Below are 21500 nucleotides of genomic sequence, written 5' to 3'. Positions count from 1 at the left end.
GTCGGTGTCCTTCATCTGACGTCGACTACATCACGACCGCCCGCTGGACACAGGCACCCTGCCATCTTGGGTTATTCCTTACAAAGACTTTATCTTTTACTGGACTATACCACGGTATTTCTGAACTTACAGACATTCTATTTCCTTCCACTTCTTACCTATTTCTATCCAACCAATCTGTTCGACTGGCAGGTAGATTTATCTGTCAGTTATAATGTATATGTTTTTTGTGTATAGTTTTTAGAATAAAACTAACGATTTCATCGTTCTAGTTTTGCCCTTGTTCCTTGATTATCTGGTTTATGCTAAGAACTCTTATTGTCTTATTTCTCAAAATTGTTAATTGGTTAGCTAGGCTGCAAATAACCACTTCTTCCCTTTAGGATTAGCTAGCCGGGATCTCTTCGCCCCCATTCAATACGAAGAGAGGTGGCAGCAAATTAAACTGATTTCCAGCGTGAAATCGTTAATTTATATTTTCCGAATTTATCTTGTTTGGGCACACCAACCAATCTTAAACTTCTACTGTGCTCACAGTGGATTCACCTCCAGAAGTCTCTAGTGGACGAGTCCTGTATGACAACTGTGGCATAGTACGACGGGATTGGCGGGGGGTTTGTCACAGATACGCTTATCCGCTCAGACAAAACGCTGGCGGCAGGGCAGGCCAGCACCTCCAAGGCGTAAAGTGCCAGTTTGTGCCACGTGTCCAGCTTGGACACCCAGTAGTTGTAAGGCACTGAGGGATCATTGAGGACGCTAACACGGTCTGCTAAGTACTCCTTCACCATCTTCCACAATGTTTCCCTCCTTGTGACACTAGGCCGTGCATCAGAGTGAGGGTGCTGGCGGAGTGTCATAAAAACTGTCCCAGGCTTTGGAGAGTGTTGCTCTGCCTCTGTTGGAACTGCTGTGTGTTCCCCTCGTCTCCCCTCCTCGGTTGCCCAAGGAACTACGGACTCTGCCGCAAGTGTTGTCAGCTAGAAATTTTTGGAGCAATTTTTCCACAAGGACCGTCTGGTATTGCGCCATTTTGCTCGTCCTCTCCACCACAAGAATGAGAGATGAGAAGTTATCTTTGTAGCGGGGGTTGAGAAGGGTGAACAACCAATAATCGGTGTTGTCCAAAATGCGTAAAACGCGTGGGTCACGCGAAAGGCAGCCTAACATAAAGTCAGCCATGTGTGCATAGTACCAACAAGACTTCGCTGTCATCATCAGGAGGATCACTCTCAATCTCCTCATCCTCTTCCTCCTCTTCTGCCCATCCACGTTGAACAGATAAAATTAAACTTCCATGGGTACTACCCTCTGTAGTGGAGGCAACCGTCTCCTGCTCCTCCTCCTCTTCATCATCATCCAATCGCGCTGAGAAGATGAACGGAGGGTGGTCTGGCTATCATCCTGTGTAATGTCTTCCCCCATTTCCACCTCTTCCACATGCAAAGGTTTGGCCTTAATTGTGAGCAGCGAGCATTTTAGTAGACACAGAAGTGGGATGGTGACGCTGATAATACCGTTATCGCCGCTCACCATCTGTGTTGATTCCTCACAAAGGTCAGACATCCATGCCCACTCCTCGCTTGTGAAGAGCGGAAGCTGACTGGAAAGGCGACCATGTTGCAGCTGGTATTCCACTACTGCCCTCTGCTGCTCACAAAGCCTGGCCAACATGTGGAACGTGGAGTTCCAGTGCGTGCTCACGTTGCACAACAGTCGGTGAGCTGGCAATTGTAAGCGCTGCTGCAGCATTGACAGACTGGCGGAAGCTGTCGATGAGTTGCGGAAATGGGCACACACGCGGCGCACCTTCACCAGTAGCTCAGGCAAATTGGGGCAGGTTTTGAGAAACTTGAGTGAACCACTAAGTTGAAGACGTGGGCTAGGCATGGGATGTGTGTGAGCTTGCCAAGCTCCAAAGCCGCCACCAAGTTACGACCATTATCAGACACAACCATGCCTGGTTCTAGGTTGAGTGGTGAGAGCCACAGCTCAGTCTGGTCTTTTATCCCCTGCCATAGCTCTGCAGCGGTGTGCTGTTTGTCACCTAAGCAGATCAGCTTCAGCACGGCCTGTTGCCGCTTCCTCACTGCAGTGCTACACTGCTTCCAGCTACCGACTGATGGCTGACTGGTGCTGCAAGAGGATAATTCTGAGGTGGAAGTGGAGGAGGAGGAGGAGAAGTGGGGGTTGGAGCCACTAACGTAGGTGGTGGCGTAAACCCTGATGGAATTAGGGCCCGCAATCCTTGGCGTCGGTAGCACCTGTGCCATCCCAGGGTCTGACTCGCTCCCGGCCTCCACAACGTTCACCCAGTGTGAAATGTAGCCATCAGGGAAATGTAGCGTCCCTGGCTGAAAACACTTGTCCATGTGTTAGTGGTTAAGTAGACCTTCCCAGTAACTGCGTTGGTCAGGGCACGGGTGATGTTACGGGACACATGCTGGTGTAAGGCAAACACGGCACACCATGAAAAATAGTGGCGTCTGGGGACTGCGTAATGAGGGATGGCCTCCGACATCAGGCTGCGGAAGGCCTAAGTATCCACAAGCCTACATGGCAACATTTTCAGGGCCAGTAATTTGGACAGTTGCGCATTTAGTGCTATGGCCTGTTGGTGGGTGTTTGGCTGGGTATTTGCACTTGCATTCAAATGTCTGGGGTAAGGACATTTGTACGCTGCGCTGGGACACGGAAGTGGATGTGGTTGCTGATGGTGCTTGTGAAGGTCCAGGTGCAGGGCGGGAGGCATCCGGGTCTGTGCCTTCGACAGGGGATTGGACAGCACGTAACACAGGGGAATAGAAGGCAGTGGAGTGACCTGCAGACACAGATTGTGGACCCAGGCATTCAGCCCACCCATTACTGTGCTTTGATGCCATGTGGCAGATCATGCTGGTGGTGGTGAGGTTGCTAGTGTTCATGCCCGTGCTCATTTTTGTATGGCACAGGTTGAAATTCTTTTGTCATCTGCACTTTCCTCCAAAAAGCGCCAGACTGCGGAACACCTACCCCTTGGCAGGGGAGATTTTCGCAAGGGCGTGTTTGGTGTGGCCCGCCTACTCTATTTTGCCACGCCACTGCCTCTTCCAGCCTGTTGCGGTGCTGCAGATCCCTCCCCCTCAGTACTGATGTCCTCACTCGGCTTTCCACCCAGGTTGGGTCAGTGACTTCATCGTCCACCACCTCCTCGTCCACTTCCTCACTCTGCTCATCCTCCTGACTTGTTGACCTAACTGTGGCAGGCGCAGCAGTATCTGTACTGTCACTTTAGGTTATTTAAGCACTTTATGATCTCTCTGACAGGTATATCTGAGGTTAACCAATAGTTCTACTCAGCTGTATGCAATTTGTATGGATTGCTATTTGTAGTTTGCAATTGGTGGAACTGCAAGTAAACACATATAACCAGTTCAGTATACAGATCTAATCACACTATTAACAACAGGAACACATCATATCTGTATTAAATACCTATTTTGGCCTCTTTGCCTACATAAAACTGAAATCTGGCTGGATCTGTGTGTGTGTGTGTTCAGCTCCTGTCTCTGGTGAGTAATGATTCCAGCTCCTGTTAGGGGAATTTCCAGACAGGCTGTGTGTGAGGCTGGCTGTGATTGGTGAGAACTCTTGCTGTGTGAGAAGCTGGCTGTGATTGGTCTAGACTTCTTCCCAGCAACAACAGATTAACACTATACTTTCTGTTGTTTCTGCTGTGTCACTGAGCTTACCTTACATTACAAAATGAATCTGAAAGGAATATTATCTTTTTCTTCTTCTGCAAACACAAAATATAACAGTTATATGACATCCACGAAAAAAAGCATAATATTGCACAACTACGGTATCAAATCATTGAAAGTGTTTCGTTAGCCCGTCGTGGAGGTTACAGAAATAAATTGCTACTAAAGAGAGAGGCCTACTGGATCCATTGTTTACAAACGATGGAACCCAGGGGCCTCAAGCGTGAATACAATGTGTCTAGCTTCCTTTTATGTATCCTGCTTGTTTATAGTCTATAAATGTATTTTCTTTTTTTCATAGCGGAATTGATTACCAAATGAATAGGATAACATCCCACTATATACTTTTCATTATACAGCCATTATCGTCAATGAGGGGGAGGAGTCTTGCTGATGATGTCAGTTCCTCTGTATTTCATTAGCCTATTTAAAGATTGCATGTGAGATGTTTGTATATTGTCTGAAGAAAGCACACTGGTGCTGAAACGCGTCACTATGAAATAATATATGAGCAATAAGTGCCGGTCTTTTTGCTATATTGTAGCGCAGAGAATGTTGCTGTCTGCAGCGGCCTAACTATTGCACGCTATTTAGTGCAGGATGCGCAAAAATAGATATTGCTGCCACACACAACAGTCCTTAAAAGGATTTTTGGGTCTGTAAAGTTTTAGCAATTTAGCGCAGGTTGCTTCCGGCCAGCCAATCACTGTAATGCCAGTAACCAACATGGCTACGGCATTACAGTTAGAGCAGGACTTATCTGGACATTTATTGGCTGCTACGTGCGGGGAGGAGACTCGAGCATTGCGCTCTATTGGTTTTTGGCCGAATACAGCCATGTGCCGAGCATCGAGATGCTCGAGCCGAAATGATGTTCGGCCGAGCATGATCGGTCAACACTAATCAATATGCATAAGGAAGACCTCCACTTCTTTATACTTCATAATGTAATGAATGTTTTCTTATGCATCTTTAACTTTTCATCCATCGTCCTCTGATTCCATTATCCTTGAAAGTGTGTGTTTGCCATAAACAAAAGAAGCTAAAAGTGTCCAATAATTAAGTATCTAGAAGAAGCTCTGGAGGACACCAGCCTGTCACTGAGACTCTGTGATCTCTAGAAGAAGCTCTGGAGGCCACAACCTGTCACTGAGACTCTATGATCTCTAGAAGAAGGTCTGGAGGACACCAACCTGTCACAGAGACTCTGTGATCTCTAGAAGAAGCTCTGGAGGACACCAACCTGTCACTGTGACTCTATGATCTCTAGAAGAAGCTCTGGAGGACACCAACCTGTCACTGAGACTCTATGATCTCTAGAAGAAGGTCTAGAGGACACCAACCTGTCACTGAGACTCTGTGATCTCTAGAAGAAGGTCTGGAGGACACCAACCTGTCACTGTGACTATATGATCTCTAGAAGAAGCTCTGGAGGACACCAACCTGTCACTGAGACTCTATGTTCTCTAGAAGAAGCTCTGGAGAACACCAACCTGTCACTGAGACTCTATGATCTCTAGAAGAAGCTCTGGAGGACACCAACCTGTCACTGAGACTCTATGTTCTCTAGAAGAAGGTCTGGAGGACACCAACCTGTCACTGAGACTCTGTGATCTCTAGAAGAAGCTCTGGAGGACACCAACCTGTCACTGTGACTCTATGATCTCTAGAAGAAGCTCTGGAGGACACCAACCTGTCACTGAGACTCTATGTTCTCTAGAAGAAGGTCTGGAGGACACCAACCTGTCACTGAGACTCTGTGATCTCTAGAAGAAGCTCTGGAGGACACCAACCTGTCACTGTGACTCTATGATCTCTAGAAGAAGCTCTGGAGGACACCAACCTGTCACTGAGACTCTATGATCTCTAGAAGAAGGTCTGGAGGACACCAACCTGTCACTGAGACTCTGTGATCTCTAGAAGAAGCTCTGGAGGACACCAGCCTGTCACTGAGACTCTGTGATCTCTAGAAGAAGCTCTGGAGGACACCAACCTGTCACCGAGACTCCATGATCTCATAACTAACTCGTCCTCTTTACAAAACATATGCTTTAATTGATCACCAAAGGACCTCTATTTTCTTAGCAACAATCCATCAGTATTCAAGGTGACTCTTTATCTAAGCTTTAATGTAGAAATATAAGATGTCTGACTAAGACAACATGGCGGACCCACAGATAATATCCTACAACACACAGCCTGTTGTGTGCGATACTGCCCGTTGAGCTGTGTATCTAATCCCATCTTGTATGGTACTGCCTGGTGTGTATCTAAGCTTATCATGTCAGATACAGTCTGCTGTGCCTCTGTATCTAAATCTATCATCTGCGATATGGGCTACTGTTTCTGTATCAATGATTCTCATGTGTGGATGTCATCCATGTGCTTTCTGCATCCGTATGTCAGTTCTGTAGAACACGTCCTATTCTGGTCCACAAAATGCAGACCTCAAACCCATAGAACTCAATGGGTCTGCAAAAAAAATGCAGGCTGTAGACATACTGCATGTTTATCTTGGCCTATCATGTGTGATATGACCATGATCAGCTCGGGGAACACGGTTCATGTGCATCTCCCAGGCTGACCGCACTCTCCTAATGTATAATAGAGCCTGTGGGGGCCTGAGCTGCTCATCTACCTCAAACAAATTCTCTAGACATCATGGAACTGAGAGTTCATAAGGGATTATGAAATGATCGTACATCTCAGACATACACTGTCTACGTCTTTGAGACCCTGGGACCAAGACGGACATTCTCCCGGTCTTCGTTTGCTTATAGGACGCAGGGAAGAGGATATATGGAGAAATCCTAGTAGGAACCAAATAACAGCACCATGTTTGGTCTCCAAATGCACCAGCAGTCCAGGTGGATCCGTTGGTACCAGAACCATCTCCCAATGATCTTCCGGCAAGGAGCTAAGGGCCATAATGCGTTTTTTTTATTTCTAGATGCCAGGCTAAAGGGAGGGTGAGTGGCATCCTCCCAGAGGCAGGGAGGGGCGTGACCGACTAAGGGTTAATGTGACCGTGCAGGGTGACGCCGTGTAAAGTGTTTGGAGGGACCTGGAAATCTTGCGCTGTTCTTTATCTTGATCCACGAATCCCACACGTCTGCGTCTCAATTTACCGTTACATGCCACCTGGGTTGGCTTCTGGCCAGATATAATCCCATTAATGGATCGGGCTAATATCTAATGAGGAACTGGTGGCAGTCTAGCGGGCTGGCAGGGCTCTGTTTCACTGGGGCAGTCTCAGCCGGTCAGGGTTGTGCCACGCTGTGGGTCAGTCACTCACCGTGCCTCCCTGTGCCTGTGTGGGCAGTGTAGAACTGTGCCAAGCTGACCTCATGTACTTCCAGGGAGGGCGTAACATTACGTCTTGGTAACCAGTGACGAAACTGTACCATATGATCCAGACGTACAGCGCCGTCAGGCGTGGCTGCGAGGTGTGGTTCGTCACAGCCCCCGTATGTCTGAACATACAACAGTTAAAATGCAACATATGTATCATGTAACACAATGGAAACATAAAACAGACAAAGGGCCCATTTTGACATCACACTTCTCCAAACCACAAAAGGACAATTCATTAGTTACATCAGTCTATCCGGATGTTCTGTCGGGGTCTCCCTCGTCATTCCTGCAAATTAAACAGTCATCACCTAATTACACATTTGGAAGGAAGTAAAAGTAAATTAGCGCGGAGCCTCCAGGCTTTCCTGGCTTCCACTATGTATAGCTGCGAAATAAAACCCATAAAACCATTGTTTTCAAAAATAAAAAAAATATTCACCCAATATTAACTTTAACAACGAGCTCAATTTTTTACCGCGTGGATTTTCTGTAACCCAATTTTTTGGGAGATCTGATTACGGTGTGTAGGTATTAGAAGCGTACTGTAAATCCCCAACTACACACAGGTACCAGACCCCACAGTCTCTGCAGTCTTCATTCACAGCCCACAATAACTAAATGGTAGAATCTCGCAGAATCTTCATCTCCGAGGAAAGAGAACAAACTTCGTAATTAGTATTATTAAAATCCAGAAACATCACATTATTCCGGATTATCTTATTTCTTGACTTTTATTAAAGTCATCACATACTTCGATCCATATACTTTCATCCATCTCCGTTTTCATTCCCTGTTAGAGAACAAATCCCTGAAGATCGGCTCTCTGCCCTCCTTACACTTTCCACCTGTTGATAATTCCACAACCAGCTCCACACCTCGACCTTCCTGTTATCACTATTTTTCACCGCTCATTCCCTACTTTCTCTTTTCCTTTTCCCTTTCTCTTGTCACGTCCCATCCTACAACACAGTTCCCTAAGCTTGGATGGCATCATCCCCACTGACAATTTTTAGGTCCAGATAAACCAGTGGCCTAAATTCATGAGATGATTAGTACGGACAAAAGACAGGTCATACAGATGTGCACAGAGATAACCCCACAGCAATTCCAGTACACCCTGTGCCCGGAACGAGTCACGAAGGCAACGTATTGTTGGGAAGATCACTAAGCAATCCCAATTATACACCTCTGCAATGCTCCAAATCTCAAAATATGTCTGGGAGTAAAACAACGAGGAGACAAAACTTCTTTCACCTCTTCCCGCTCCAAACAGCAGAAGACTCTTTATTAGCAAAGCCCTGGGTGTCACCCAAATGAGCCAATAGGACTGTGACATGTGGTTTAGCAAAAAGTGACATAAATACCCTCTTAGTGATGTGTATATATATATAATGTAGCAAAAAGAAGGCAGCACTCCAGATGATTGTGAAAAAGTGGACGGTTTATTCACTCGTCAGCGACGTTTCAGCTCTCACTATAGAGGCTTTTTCCAGCTGAGTAACATGTGCCAAATTACAACTATATATAGTGCAAGTAATTCACTTAATACAAATTGATACATCATATAATAAAGTGCAAATGCATAAATATTACAGCCATATTACAACAATGGTCAGTGTAACAACGTGATTCAATATAGCAGCATTGTTAATATGTTCATAAAAATTTCACAGTGTAATAAAAACAATACACAATCGCAAAAACTCCATAATTATTAATCACAAGTGACAAGTGAACAAATGTGTGTAACGTAATATAAATTAAAAACCTTTGAATGAATCACTTCAGGCAAGGTGGACATGATGGGAGCTTGTTGGCGTCCGGAAAGGAGAAAGGCGCATGCGCCGCTCAAACCGCTGTCGCGAGATTCACAGTGGTGATGCAAGACGTGCAAACCACATCAAAAATGGCCACTTTAGAACATTGCTTCAGGGCGCATGCGTGTGCCGAAACACCGCCCATGTAGATTTGACAGGCACTCGTACAGTGCCTGAGCGCCGCAGTATTCAGCAGACAGAGCTGATCCAAGCATCGGGGGCCGGCGGGTCAACGTCGGTCACCAATGGGATATCTGTATCTACGTGGCGGTACGGTAGTCACACCGTCATCACCCAGTAGTCCAGAATAGCAGCACATCCACTCCATGTCACTCACAGCCGTAATGTGGGATCTGTATATATCCTCATAGTAATGTATATATCCTCATAGTAATGTATATATCCTCATAGTGATGTATATATCCTCATAGTAATGTATATATCCTCATAGTAATGTATATATCTGTGGCGAAACCAACCTCGCCACTGGGTTTTGGAGGGGGCTGTTTAAAAGCCTCTTGCCTCAGGATTATGGCCCATAGTAACTGTAAAGGAGAAGACAGACCGGCCGCACAGCTTATATCTGTCTGTAGAATTGTATTTTATGTTATTATGCGTTCGGTTAAATTGTATGTTATGTGAGGGCACCCAGATAGCTAATATTATTGTATTCGTGTATTCTGAGTGCCATTCACCTAATGATATGCACTCAGACTTGAGCTATCTGGGGATATGTTACATGTCTGTGTTTGCTGTGGGGGTGTGCCATTGTGTGTTTGGGTGGTGATGTCTGTCCTGTTGTCTCCACATGTGTATTGGCGATCTCCCTTTGTCCTGAGAGATAATTGGATTGTCTTCGGTCGTCTCCGGGACAGAGGGGAGGAAACCATGATGCATTGTGGGGATGTGTTGTATCTGCAACAAACTGTAATAAAAACCAGGCTGGGTGTGCCAGCACTTCAGAGCACTGCTTGACCCTCAACACGGAGCCTTGTCTCGTTATTGGGGGGATTCCCTGTATGCTGTTGGAGACTGATTGCCAGGAGTGTAAGCTGATTGGATCCTTTTCCTGTTCGTCGACTGACAGCTATTTGCGAGGTTCCAGTTTGGAGTGCTATTTTGTATCCAGTTCGGGAGGTTGGTGTTCTGCAGTAGCTGTGCCTGTCTCTCGGAAAGGGGCATATCGCCTAAACGGACTTTAACCCCTTGTCTGCGGAAACGGGTCCGTTACATTGGTGGCAAGCAGCGGGATCGTTCCTACAGCCAGAAGGACAGCTACAGGAGACACCATTTCTTTGGATTCTACAATTTAAGGGCAACGCATGTCCCAGTACAGCGACCCTAAAAGCACCAGGATGGAACCAGCAGTGTTATACGAGGAGGAGGACCTGGATGGCCGGGATGCATTAAGGAAAGGCATCTGGTACCAGGCCCTGGATAATGTACAATACCAGCGAGGTGAGAGTCTCCCCAGTGAAGAGCAGCGGTTGCAGAAGCAAGTGGCCCTGCGGATGTCCTTCCTGGGAGAGCAGCCCCTGGAGGAATGGGTGATAGAACTACAGCACCGGGTATGGCAGGAGCTATGGCTGGAGGATGCCTACCAGGCGCTTTGGTGGTATGTGGCACAGTTTATACCCTGGACAGCTGAGCATGACAAGCCAGAGGGAGAGGAGTTTGATGGTCCTGGCTTGTTATGGGAGTCCTTTGCAGAGCCTGACTTCGGGAGCCCTGCACAGTCCAGACTTCAGGACATTTTCTATGAGAGGGAGGCTAGGCATGAGTGGGATGACCCCCATGAAGTAGAGAAAGACCTGGCTCACCTAGCAACCCTGGAGTGGGAACTGGAGCAGGACTACCGAGATCTCTTCCACTCCATTGAGAAGGCTCAGCAGGACGGTAAGGTGACAGACCCAGGTCCAGAGCCCTTCAGCTGGGAGGATATTGTAGAGTATCTACTACTAATGTCCTATAGGACTAAATTACACCACTTTCTCTGCGCCTACCTACTTAACTAAGACTTAGCTTTTATTTCATATTATTAATACTTATGGTGTAAATAACTAATTGTATTAAAATTCTCAGTGATCACTGGCCATTTGTATATATCTTTGGTTTACCCTGTCAGAACTGTCATCTGGCTGGGTTTGAATATACACTTTTATTAGCAGGCTGCGCGCTTGCCTGTATTTTAGATGTGTTCAGTGCAGTTCATTTTAATATGCTGTTATGGCCCAATGATAAACTGCCATAAAATTCAGAGCCTCATGCTGCCCCCCGACATGTTTCGCCGTATCACGGCGTCTTCAGGGGTTAGGGCAGAGTGTAAGCGTGTCTTCCTTGCGACCAGCTTATGAAACCTTTGTTTGTGACATCATTGCTGGGAGCCTCACTGGGGGGTGTGGTGGAACGTTTTTATTCAAATGCCGATTGGATGTATACTCTAGTTCGGCCTACTTTCGTCATAACTACCACCTCTTGACCTCGGCTACTTCACTTCAATTGGTCCTCGTCATTGGCAGGCGTCTATTTACGTCATGGCTCCGCCCGTCCGACGTCAGCTCCCTCCTTCCGATTGGTCCTCGTCATCGGGTGCTGTCACGCATGCCCAGTTGATGTAATTGCTCTCCGATACTTCAGCCATTGCGCATGCTCGCCGACTTAGTCGTCAGCCTCCTCAATACACTGGGCCCGGCGCATCGCTGACGCGCATGTTCACGGACTTAGGCTCCGGCTGTGATGATATCTCCATTCTTGTTCTCTCTGGAGGTTCCCTTTAGGAGGTGTTTCCTTATAGCCATCTTCTACCTAACTTAAGGTTTTCTCCCTATTAATCGCCACTCCCATATTATGGTAGTAACATATTTCTCTATTTATCCAATATATATTCACACCGCCTTCTCTGATAGCCTCATATTTCTAATTGTTTTGTTCTATTATACTTTCTCTTATCACACTGTATACTGGGGCTGCCTACAAGAGAGGGATGGGAAAAGTGGGAATTGGTGGCTAATTGGGAGAATGTAAATTACTGTCAAGGGATGACAATTACTGTCACGGACAATCGAGGAGAGTATAGATCTAAGTGGAGCACTGAATGGAAGGGATGAGAGAGCAATGCAGATTATAAACAAAACGAAGATAAACCTAACAACTGAACATATTAGTCTAATACAAAAAGGCCTCTCATTCACCCCAGCACCACATTTCAACTGCTTTCTGTGGGTGAAAGATATTAACCTATTCGCTAGGAAACTAGCGCTGCACAAGGAATTCAATTCTAGTGGGCAAGCAGAAATTAATGCACAAAAACGTGAAAGGGAAGCAGTTGAGATCCTTGAGGTGCTACAGAGAGAAGGAGAAGGGGAAATAGTAGCCCCCAATCCACCATTTAGCACCCTAACTCCCAAGTCCAGATTTACCCCCCCGTTTGGTAAATATGCAAATATTCAAACATTTGTAGATGTTGTCACTAGGGACCTGCAAAAAATCAGAGCCCCTAAAAGAAATAAGTACAGCAATCTAACTATAGAAGAGCAAACAGCTATGAAAGACCTAATGAACAATGACAATTTAGTCATAAAACCTTCGGACAAAGGAGGGAATATTGTCCTATTGGAAAGAAAAGATTATGAACAAATGATAATGGATCTCTTGAATGAGAATAATACATATAGGGAGCTAAGAACAGACCCCACTGAAAAATACGTCCTAGAGTTAAAAAAACTTCTCAAAAACGCCAAAGATCGCAATCTAATTACTAAGGAGGAGTATAAAGTTATGTTTAGATCGCGACCGACAGTAGCAACCTTTTACGCTATTCCGAAAATCCATAAACAAAGGGAACCAATCCCAGGGAGACCTATCGTCTCTGGTAATCAAAGCTTATGCGAAGGCATCAGTGAGTATGTGGAGCAGGTTATTTCCCCATTTGTTAGAACATTACCCTCGTACCTTAAAGATACTAAGGATACTGTCGTCAGGCTGCAGGAAATCCAGGTCAATTCACATACACTTATAGCGAGTCTTGATGTTGAAGCACTGTATACCAGCATCCAGCATCACCTTGGCATACAAGCAACACAACACTACCTCAACACAAAGGGAATACAATACTATGAGCACAATAGTTTTGTTATCTCACTATTAACCTTTCTGTTGGAGCACAATTATTTTATGTTCAATGGTAAATATTATTTGCAGGTCACCGGCACCGCGATGGGCACGATTTGTGCACCAAGTTTCGCGAATTTATTTCTAGGGTGGTGGGAAGATCGTATAGTATTTAGGGACACTATGGAAAAATACACGCAACACATTTTATTTTGGGGTCGTTATATAGATGATATTTTGATTTTCTGGGATGACACAGAGGCACAATTCTATGATTTTGTTAGCCAACTGAATGATAATCAGATTGGTATGAAGTTCACAGCTGAAATACATGAAAGCACCTTGAATTTTCTGGATCTGAAAATAAACCTCCAGCCTGACGGCAGAATCCAAACCGAAATATATCGGAAAGTAACATCGACAAATAACCTGCTACACTGGCAAAGTTTCCACCCGGACTCTTTCAAAAAAGGGATCCCGGTGGGACAATATCTTAGAGCCAGGCGGAATTGTTCCACCGAGGAAGCATTCCAAAAAGAATGTAGAAATTTATACTTACGATTTGTTGAGAGGGGATACTCTAAAAAATGCCTGCATCGAGCTTATAATAAAGCTAGAAGAACAGAAAGGGTAGACCTATTGACAAATAAAAAAACTAAGGAGGGAGAGAAGATTATACGGTGTATAGGTACGTATGATACAGAACACAGTGGTATACAAAAGATTCTGAAACGACATTGGCATATTTTGCAGGCCGATATAGACCTACAACAAGTAATACCAAAATATCCAGCGATAACATTTAGAAGAGGACAAAATTTAAAAGAAAAGCTAGTTCATAGCCACTACCAGCCCCATCAAATAACTAAAAAAAGTACGTGGCTGTCTCACAATGGATCATACCCTTGTGGAGATTGTACTTTTTGTAGTCGGATGAAAACTACCAAAACTTTCACAAACCCAGTAGATGGAAAAAGCTATGAAGTCAGGGACTACATTAATTGTAAGACAAAGGGGGTTGTATATGTTATCAGCTGTGAATGCCCTAAGTTGTACGTCGGGAAGACAATCCAAGAGTTGAGAAGAAGAATATCAAAGCATCTGAGCAGTATTAACACCGGAGAGGACACTAGCCTGGCCAGACACATGAGAGAAAAGCATAGGGGCCACAACACCGATTTTAAATTTTGGGGACTGATGAGAGTGAAATCAGGACCACGTAAAGGAGATATAGACAAAAAACTCCAACAAGAAGAAACGAAATGGATATACTTACTAAATAGTCTGGCCCCAAAAGGGTTAAATGAAGGGTTCACGTACTCGTCCTTCTTGTAGGTTATCAATACCCCCACCTAAGAGAAAAAAAGAGAATAAAATAAATTAATAGAATTATTAACTCAAGTAGCAAATGAGAAAAAAAAAATATTTTAACTAAAAAAGAGCAACCTCCTTGCGGAAAAAACTAAAAAGATAACAGAAATAAAATTACAACTATGGAACCCGAATATGAAAAAATGACCTATTTTTGGGAACCTCATGAAATTTGAATACAGGGAATATACATTGGAAGGTATATAGATAAAAATAAAATTACACTAAGGGGATAAAAGGGGAGAGAAAATATGAAAGGGGGAAAAATAACCAGTGAAATGAGATCAATCAAGATAGATGAAGAAAACTACAAAAGATATATAATGGAATATAGCCAACATTTCATGTAGTCTGAGTATAGGGATACCTTTAATAAGTAACCTATTAACTCAAAGATATGGGACTAAGGATGAGGAGCGATTAAACCTGTCCCCCCCCCCACCCCCTCTTCCCCCCCTGTCCCCTCATCCCTTGACAGTAATTTACATTCTCCCAATTAGCCACCAATTCCCACTTTTCCCATCCCTCTCTTGTAGGCAACCCCAGTATACAGTGTGATAAGAGAAAGTATAATAGAACAAAACAATTAGAAATATGAGGCTATCAGAGAAGGCGGTGTGAATATATATTGGATAAATAGAGAAATATGTTACTACCATAATATGGGAGTGGCGATTAATAGGGAGAAAACCTTAAGTTAGGTAGAAGATGGCTATAAGGAAACACCTCCTAAAGGGAACCTCCAGAGAGAACAAGAATGGAGATATCATCACAGCCGGAGCCTAAGTCCGTGAACATGCGCGTCAGCGATGCGCCGGGCCCAGTGTATTGAGGAGGCTGACGACTAAGTCGGCGAGCATGCGCAATGGCTGAAGTATCGGAGAGCAATTACATCAACTGGGCATGCGTGACAGCACCCGATGACGAGGACCAATCGGAAGGAGGGAGCTGACGTCGGACGGGCGGAGCCATGACGTAAATAGACGCCTGCCAATGACGAGGACCAATTGAAGTGAAGTAGCCGAGGTCAAGAGGTGGTAGTTATGACGAAAGTAGGCCGAACTAGAGTATACATCCAATCGGCATTTGAATAAAAACGTTCCACCACACCCCCCAGTGAGGCTCCCAGCAATGATGTCACAAACAAAGGTTTCATAAGCTGGTCGCAAGGAAGACACGCTTACACTCTGCCCTAACCCCTGAAGACGCCGTGATACGGCGAAACATGTCGGGGGGCAGCGTGAGGCTCTGAATTTTATGGCAGTTTATCATTGGGCCATAACAGCATATTAAAATGAACTGCACTGAACACATCTAAAATACAGGCAAGCGCGCAGCCTGCTAATAAAAGTGTATATTCAAACCCAGCCAGATGACAGTTCTGACAGGGTAAACTAAAGATATATACAAATGGCCAGTGATCACTGAGAATTTTAATACAATTAGTTATTTACACCATAAGTATTAATAATATGAAATAAAAGCTAAGTCTTAGTTAAGTAGGTAGGCGCAGAGAAAGTGGTGTAATTTAGTCCTATAGGACATTAGTAGTAGATAGTGTTGATTAACACACCACATCTCTGCTCTTAAAGGGGAAGTACAGTTATTGTAGATATTGTAGAGTGTTACTGGGAAGGACCCCAGGTGGCCGGTAGAGATGGGACCAAGGTCTCTCCACCGGTCCTGCAGGGAATTGGGAGCCCAGTCTTCATTCCCCAGCGGCAGTGTGAAGTGCAGGGAGGGGAGAGCAGCGGCCTCCCTCCTCAGCGGCAGACTGAGTTACAGGGGGCAGAGGTAGTTGTTCCTGCCCCCCAGGAGCAGAGTGATATGCCGGGAAGGCAGTGTGAAGTGCAGGGAGAGGAGAGCAACGTCCTCCCTCCCCAGCGGCAGGCTGAGTTACAGGGGGCAGAGGTAGTTGTTCCTGCTCCCCAGCAGCAGAGTGATGTGCCGGGAAGGCAGTGTGAAGTGCAGGGAGGGGAGAGCAGCGGCCTCCCTCCCCAGCGGCAGGCTGAGTTACAGGGGGCAGAGGTAGTTGTTCCTGCCCCCCAGCAGCAGAGTGATGTGCCGGGAAGGCAGTGTGAAGTGCAGGGAGGGGAGAGCAGCGGCCTCCCTCCCCAGCGGCAGGCTGAGTTACAGGGGGCAGAGGTAGTTGTTCCTGCCCCCCAGCAGCAGCATGATTTTTTGGGAATTGGGAGCCGAGTCTCCATTCCCCAGCGGCAGACGGAGTTACAGGGGGCAGAGACAGTCGGTCCTGTCCCCCAGCGGCAGAGTGTCCTACAGGGAATAGAGAGCCCAGTCTCCTTTCCCCAGCAGCAGGACACTGTATTGGGAGCGGAGGCGGTCGGTCGCCCTCCCCAGCGGCTGGAAGTATGTATGGGAGAGGAGCTCGTTACCCCCTCTCCCCAGCGGCAGCTTAACGCACCAGGGGGAGACAGTAAGCCCCACAACTGTGCAGATGCGACCGTGGTCTCTGCACTTACAGCACAGGGGGTAGGGACAGTTGTTCCTGTCCCCCAGACAGTCGGTTTCCCCCTCCAACAACCAGACTCCATCCAGGCTTCTTCCGTGGTAACTGCTGGCACCAGGGCAGAGTACCGCTGATCCCTGCCCACAAAGCAATCTCCACTCCAAACCAGGCAGCAACTCAGAGACCAGGAGTACCAGCTACCAATATAACCTTGGTGGATTCACTGGACAGAGACAGGCTACGAAATTCTACAGGTCCAGTATATGGTTGTGGGTGGGCTGCCAGACTAACTCAGGTACCGACCGGCGTGAGGTCAGGTATCTAGTTAGTCTTCCCTGGGGGGGGAGATGTGTGGCGAAACCAACCTCGCCACTGGGTTTTGGAGAGGGCTGTTTAAAAGCCTCTTGCCTCAGGATTATGGCCCATAGTAACTTTAAAGGAGAAAACAGACCGGCCGCACAGCTTAAATCTGTCTGTGGAATTGTGTTTTATGTTATTATGCGTTCGGTTACATTGTATGTTATGTGAGGGCACCCAGATAGCTAATAGTATTGTATTCGTGTATTCTGAGTGCCATTCACCTAATGATATGCACTCAGACTTGAGCTATCTGGTCATATGTTAAATGTCTGTGTTTGCTGTGGGGGTGTGCCATTGTGTGTTTGGGTGGTGATTCCTGTCCTGTTGTCTCCACGTGTGTATTGGCGATCTCCCTTTGTCCTGAGAGATAATTGGATTGTCTTCGGTCGTCTCCGGGACAGAGGGGAGGAAACCATGATGCATTGTGGGGATGTGTTGTATCTGCAACAAACTGTAATAAAAACCAGGCTGGGTGTGCCAGCCCTTCAGAGCACTGCTTGACCCTCAACACGGAGCCTTGTCTCGTTATTGGGGGGATTCCCTGTATGCTGTTGGAGACTGATTGCCAGGAGTGTAAGCTGATTGGATCCTTTTCCTGTTCGTCTGCTGACAGCTATTTGCGAGGTTCCAGTTTGGAGTGCTATTTTGTATCCAGTTCGGGAGGTTGGTGTTCTGCAGTAGCTGTGCCTGTCTCTCAGAAAGGGGCATATCGCCTAAACGGACTTTAACCCCTTGTCTGCTGAAACGGTCCGTTACAATATCCTTATAGTAATGTATATATCCTCATAGTAATGTATATATCCTTATAGTAATATATATATATATATATATATATATATATCTCCTCATAGTGATGTATATCCTCATAGTAATGTATATATCCTCATAGTAATGTATATATCCTCATAGTATACATCTGGACACAATTAGAATACTACAGACAGGAAAACCAAAACAGAGGAATGCCTTGTCCAGATACATGATGTCCCCTCTGTAGCCAACTAGCTTTTATACCAAGTATTGCAAGTATAGCCAAGATTTAATTATGTTTAAAATAATCCTACTATATTAGTGACATCATCACAGGTCCTTCTCCACTGCTGAGCTCTGCCTCTCTGATCACATGACTGTGAGGTCATCACAGGTCCTCATCCACCACTGAGCTGCCTCTAGCACTGATCACATAACTGTGATGACAGGTCCTTCAGCTCCTGCAGTGCGTCCTGGCCGGTAGTCAGTGCTGTTGTTGCAGAGGCCTTTTTACAGATAGGGGCCCTGGGCAAGTTTAGTACCGGCAATTATTATTGAAGGTAAAAAAATGTTACTGGCACCAGCCTGATCCAAATACCAGGCAGGCCGGTGGTTTATTGGCCGGGTTGCTTTCTTCCCTGCAGGGGGCGCTAGGGTCACATATAGAGGCACTCACATCTGCCAGCACCCAGTCTGGTACAGCTGATACATTGTAACAAACAGGACCAGTCCAGGATCTGTGCTGCTGCCGAAGGTTATTTAGACTGGATACAATTGTAGACTAACTGACCATAAAACGGTGCTTGGAATATATCTAAAAATATAACAAAATTCACTGCCTGTAAAGACACTAAAGATAAAAATAATTACCCTTTATTATTCATTATTTGTATAAAATCTTTTGATGGGCAGCTGCCCTTGTAGCAGAGGCTCCAACCTCCCCCTACGAAGCCCCTTTAGATATTATTGTGTAAGCGACCATTTCCATACACACACCTTCAAATAATGGCATCAGATCGACAGTCATCACATACATAGACCATATCTATAGGTGGTGCCCAATTATATGGATTCCGGGGGCATGATTTTTAATTATTTATAGGAATGTATCACCCCATGCATTCTGGGGAATGTACTGCCTAGAACATCAGAATACACAGTCAGCCCCGGGGGTTTCCTTAGCTATACCTCTGCATTTACAGCAAACACCAAAATAGTTTGTTGCATCAATTTATAGCCCCTTTTACAAACATAAAGGGACTCCGTGGGGGCGGTTAGAGCCTCTGCTACAAGGGCAGCTGCCCATCAAAAGATTTTAAACAAATAATTAAAAATAAAGGGTTATTATTTTTATTTTTAGTATCTATACAGGCAGTGAATTTTGGATACGATTGTAGCAAACACTCAGCTGTGACAAGGATTAAACCATCATAGGATTTGGCCACTGACAGCAAGCAGAGATCTTGAAAATGGTGAACGACAGTCCATTAGAAAGGTGCAGGCCTTCCTGTATAATGGACTGGATGCTGACCTGTTCATGTCCTGCTCCGTATAGAGACACAACTGATCATGTTATTATCCCACAGATTTTCATTCTGCTCAAATGAAACCATCCTAAACGGCCAAGAACAAAGTCTGGACCCCTGTGAACCAATGCGGACCCCCATATATCCAACCAGTCCATGAGGGAGAATCAGCAGCAACAACTGCAGCCCCCATCAGCATCTGGGGTGTCCACCCTGAGCATCAGGAGACGCCCGGAATCATGTCAGCTGATCAATAAAGTTCTGGATTTTTTTCTGTTATTCGGTAGATTGTAAGTTGTATGTTTAAGTCCTGACGAGTCTGTGTCATGATTTTGTGCCTAATAAATCTAATACCCATCCCCCATTGTGCTGATAAGGCCACATCCCTGAGTGATCTCAGAGAGATCCCTGCTGCACACTGGAGGAGGGGCTAGCAGGTTTAAACTGTGACCCAGATATATTCGGAGGACTCCAGCTTAAACTTTATCCTAAATAGGATGTTAGTATTGATTTGCCCTATCTCTTGTACACCCCGGGGGGTCAGCCATGTGTTATAGCAATCTCCACTCCATTTAGGTTAGGGATCGATTTACTTTTTATTAGTCAGTATGTGATTTGTTTGTGTTATCGTATATTTAATCACACTTGGAAAATACATTTATTCACTTGACCTGCGAGAGCTCATTCATTCTCAAATCTTTTGAATTCATGCTACGTTGTATTCAGAAACAGACTTTCTTGAAAGAAGAGGGGAAAAAAGTTAAAGAAAAACCTAATAAAAATGATGCAAAAATACTAAACAAAGAGATCCTCATTGTTCCCCTCACAGTAGTAATGCCCACATTGTGCCCCCTCACAGTAGGCATACCCACATTGTGTCCCCACATGGTCCCTCACAGTAGTCATTTCTAGATTGTGCCCACTCACAGTAGTAATGCCCACATTTTGTCCCCTCACAGTAAATGTGCCCACATTGTACCCCTTACAGTAGTAATGCCCACATTGTGCCACTCACAGTAGTTATGCACACATTGTGCTCTCACACAGTAAATGTGGCCACATTGTGCCCCCTCACAGTAAATGTGCCCATATTGTACCCCTTACAGTAATAATTCCCAAATTGTGCCTTCTCACAGTTGTAATGCCCACATCGTGTCCCCTCACAGTAGTTATGCCCACATTGTGCCCATTCACAGTAGAAATGCCCACATTGTGCCTTCTCACAGTAGCAATGCCCACATTGTGCCCTGTAATGGGGGCCTCATGTCCGGCTTATTGCTCACCCTAATGTGCTTGTGACAATGCGTGACCTTCATTCTCCTCTTATCAGCCATGGACCTACAGACCCATCTCATGTATTTTACAGACATTCAGGAGAGAAAGGGTCTGTAAACCCTTTCTGTGTTGCCGGGGCTTCACTGAATAAACATAGACTGTTCGGAGACAAATCACCTTGGAATGTGGTGGTGGAGACAGAACACCATGAGCTTCATCACCTTCTGATCATGGACTATTCAGGAGGTGCTGGATGGTTGGGGGTTGGAAGTGTTCCCTTCCCTACCTACCAATGGGTTCGGGGGAGTGATGAGAAGACAAAGTAAAGAAGTTGGGTGTGGTAGTTGTTAGTTGCTGTTTTGTAATGGAAGGGTCAGGATCTGAGTTGTGGCCAGATCCTAGGACCATGTGTGAGGGTTGCCTAATCAGGGAGATGTGTTGAGGCCATTTTGTTGGATTGGATTTCAAATAAGAGTTGAGGTCCATCTGGGTCGTCTGGCTGCTGTATGAAGGAACCTTGAAACAACCTTGTGACGGCCTCTAGTCTTGATACAAGGTTAGATTTGGCCTCCAGTCCAGATACAAGATGAGATACGGCCTCTAGCCTGGATACAAGGTGAGACATGGGCTGTAGCCTAGATACATGATTAGATACAGCCTGTAGCCTGGATACAAGATGAAATATGGTTGGACATGGAGGCTGTATGGTTCCATATGGTATCCCGTG

General features: G+C 45.6%; 1 protein-coding gene across 1 annotated transcript in view; it reads left to right on the top strand.

Annotated features, from left to right (window-relative positions):
• LOC122941120 (pancreatic lipase-related protein 2-like) overlaps positions 1-20168 on the top strand; it is a 133762-nt gene extending 113594 nt beyond the window's left edge. The window contains exon 12 of the mRNA XM_044298143.1: positions 19559-20168. Within this exon, the coding sequence (XP_044154078.1) occupies positions 19559-19658 (100 nt within the window). The 3' untranslated portion in view covers positions 19659-20168. The remainder of the gene's footprint in view (positions 1-19558) is intronic.
• The last annotated feature ends 1332 nt before the right edge of the window (positions 20169-21500 follow it).

The sequence above is a fragment of the Bufo gargarizans genome, chromosome 6, assembly GCF_014858855.1.
Source record: "Bufo gargarizans isolate SCDJY-AF-19 chromosome 6, ASM1485885v1, whole genome shotgun sequence".
Lineage (NCBI taxonomy): Eukaryota > Metazoa > Chordata > Amphibia > Anura > Bufonidae > Bufo > Bufo gargarizans.
Note: the sequence above shows the minus strand (reverse complement) of the source record. Positions and strands in the feature narration are given on the sequence as shown.